The sequence below is a fragment of the Hyperolius riggenbachi genome, chromosome 12 (genome assembly GCF_040937935.1).
Source record: "Hyperolius riggenbachi isolate aHypRig1 chromosome 12, aHypRig1.pri, whole genome shotgun sequence".
Classification (NCBI taxonomy): Eukaryota; Metazoa; Chordata; class Amphibia; order Anura; family Hyperoliidae; genus Hyperolius; species Hyperolius riggenbachi.
The window spans coordinates 222,933,719-222,935,862 of NC_090657.1; the positions used below are offsets into that span (position 1 = coordinate 222,933,719).

Here is a 2,144-nt window from a genome sequence, read left to right on the forward strand (position 1 = left end):
CACTGTACACGCACTATACACACACACACACAGTACACATACACACACTGTACACATACACACACACTGTACACACACACACACACACACACACACACACACACACACACACACACACACACACACTGTATACACACACACACACACTGTACACACATACACACACACACTGTATTCACAAACACACACTGTACACACACACACACTGTAGCAGTGTTTCCGACTGAGATCCATGTAGCGTGTGTCCGTGTGTGTGAAAACGCTCCTGTAATTACTGGATTATTTTCATGCAGACACCGTTGCCGACACGGAGAGCAGCGTAGAGCGGCTCAGTGAAGCAGGCTTGGAAGGTGTGCAGGCTCTTAAGCTCGGGCTCCAAGCTATAAAAGGAAAGTTGCCCAGCGTCAAAGTCCAGGTAGATCCCCAGCTTAAGGATCGTGAGGTTTGGTGCAAGGTTTAGGTCTGTATTACCGCCGTTGTGCCTGAAGAAATACTTCCGGTTACACTGACATAAGCACCATGACTTTTCTGTATTCCCAAACACGCTGCCGGGCCCACGTCTGTCAATACTCCTGTATGCCATTCCAACGCGCCAATTACTGGTACCACTCAACTCCACCTCCCAGTACTGGCGCCCGCCACAGAGACCCACTCCACTCAACACCTGGTGAGACTCAAATTGGTCGCCCGTGGCAGAAGCAGAAGGTTCAGCTTGTATTCCATGTGCAATGGTGACATCACAGGACACTGATACGTTCGCGGACGCTGTGTCCTTGTCGAGTCCTACATTGGCCATCTGAGGAAACTCAAACAAACTTGGAAGATCATGTAAAACGTCAGAGAAGAATTTTCGCAGCTTCAAAAAGAACATAGCTTCATCCGGCATCTTAACATTTATGTTGTTACGGAGGACCTTCATTCTGGTCTCCAAAAAGTCCTTTCTATCAGATTCTTGTTCTTCTTGTAGGACTGTTAGAGGGTCCGTTGTGTGAAACAGCTCCTCAAGGTGAGAAATCTCACCAGACAGCTCAACTTTCCTTCCTTCTAACTGTTCTATCCGATATGCCACGTTCTGTAAGCTCTGTCCCCAGATCTCATCAATATCTCGAGATGTCCGAAGCTGATAGGCAGTAATCTGGTCTTTGATGCCTTGGTACAGGGAAGTGGTCCGCGCTGATAGATTAGCTACTGTGTTGTTTATTTTTTCTTCAGTTTCCAGCAGTTGGTTGATGTCTCTCTCCATCTCCTGTCGATTGGCGATCAGCTGTGTGTGAGTATTTTTTAGCCTGTCCTTTTTTCCCCTGGAGGCCTCGTGGAGCGTCTGCACCTGATGTCCTCGATGGTGGGAACTATGTTTGCATGATGCGCAGATACAGGCGGCATCCACAGTGCAGTAATACTCCAGAAGCTTCTTGTGGACAGGACATTTTCTGGTCCCCAGTGAAGCACATGGCTCTATTAAGGTATGTTCGGTCCACTTACTGTGGAGCTTCAGGTGATCCTCACACAAGGAAACCTCGCAATGCAGACAGGACTTCACAGCATTTACTGTAGCATGGAGACAATAGGTGCAGAGGACTCTCGCCTTCTGAAGACCAGAGTTCGAAGACGAAAGCTTAGCCTGGAAGCTCTCTGCAATGTTGGCCAGCGTTACGTTCTTCTGAAGCGTGGGACGGGTCCTGAATGTGGATCTGCACTGAGGGCAGCTATAATAGCCCTGGCTTTCTTGCCTATCCAGCATCCGTTTGATACAGATCTGGCAGAAGTTGTGGCCGCATCCTAAAGTGGTGGGATCCTTGTAGACCTCCAGGCAGATGGAGCACTTCAGCTCGCTCCTCAGATCAGAAGAATCCATGGCTGATTTGCAGGAAACAAAACTTGGAAACCAAGCCTCCTGGAGAAGAAGCAGAGATGTTGTCTACAAGCTGAAGGTGTGATCTCTACTCTGTGACCACTACAAAGGAGGTGGTGATTCCTTGCCCTGCCAGTCTGCCCCCTCTTTTCATATGTAATGTGTGACCAGCCAGATAAGCCCACCTCCTCCTGAGCTGCTCACAGCTGCAGCCTCTCCTCATTGGATGTAGCCGTTACAGCTGCAGGTAGCCATACATCTAGTGATTCTGTTTCAGTCGACAAAGCAATCA

General features: G+C 48.8%; 1 protein-coding gene across 1 annotated transcript; it reads right to left on the reverse strand.

The window, feature by feature from the left end:
* Positions 1 to 271: 271 nt before the first annotated feature.
* On the reverse strand, positions 272 to 1,855 carry LOC137541074 (E3 ubiquitin/ISG15 ligase TRIM25-like). Its single transcript, XM_068262216.1, has one exon. The coding sequence runs from the start codon at positions 1,853 to 1,855 to the stop codon at positions 272 to 274; it is 1,584 nt and encodes a 527-aa protein (XP_068118317.1).
* Between the last annotated feature and the right edge of the window lie 289 nt (positions 1,856 to 2,144).

What these genes read in the sequence shown, in the direction of transcription:
- LOC137541074 (XM_068262216.1), bottom strand. Translation starts at nt 1,855, where the DNA reads ATGGATTCTTCTGATCTGAGGAGCGAGCTGAAGTGCTCCATCTGCCTG.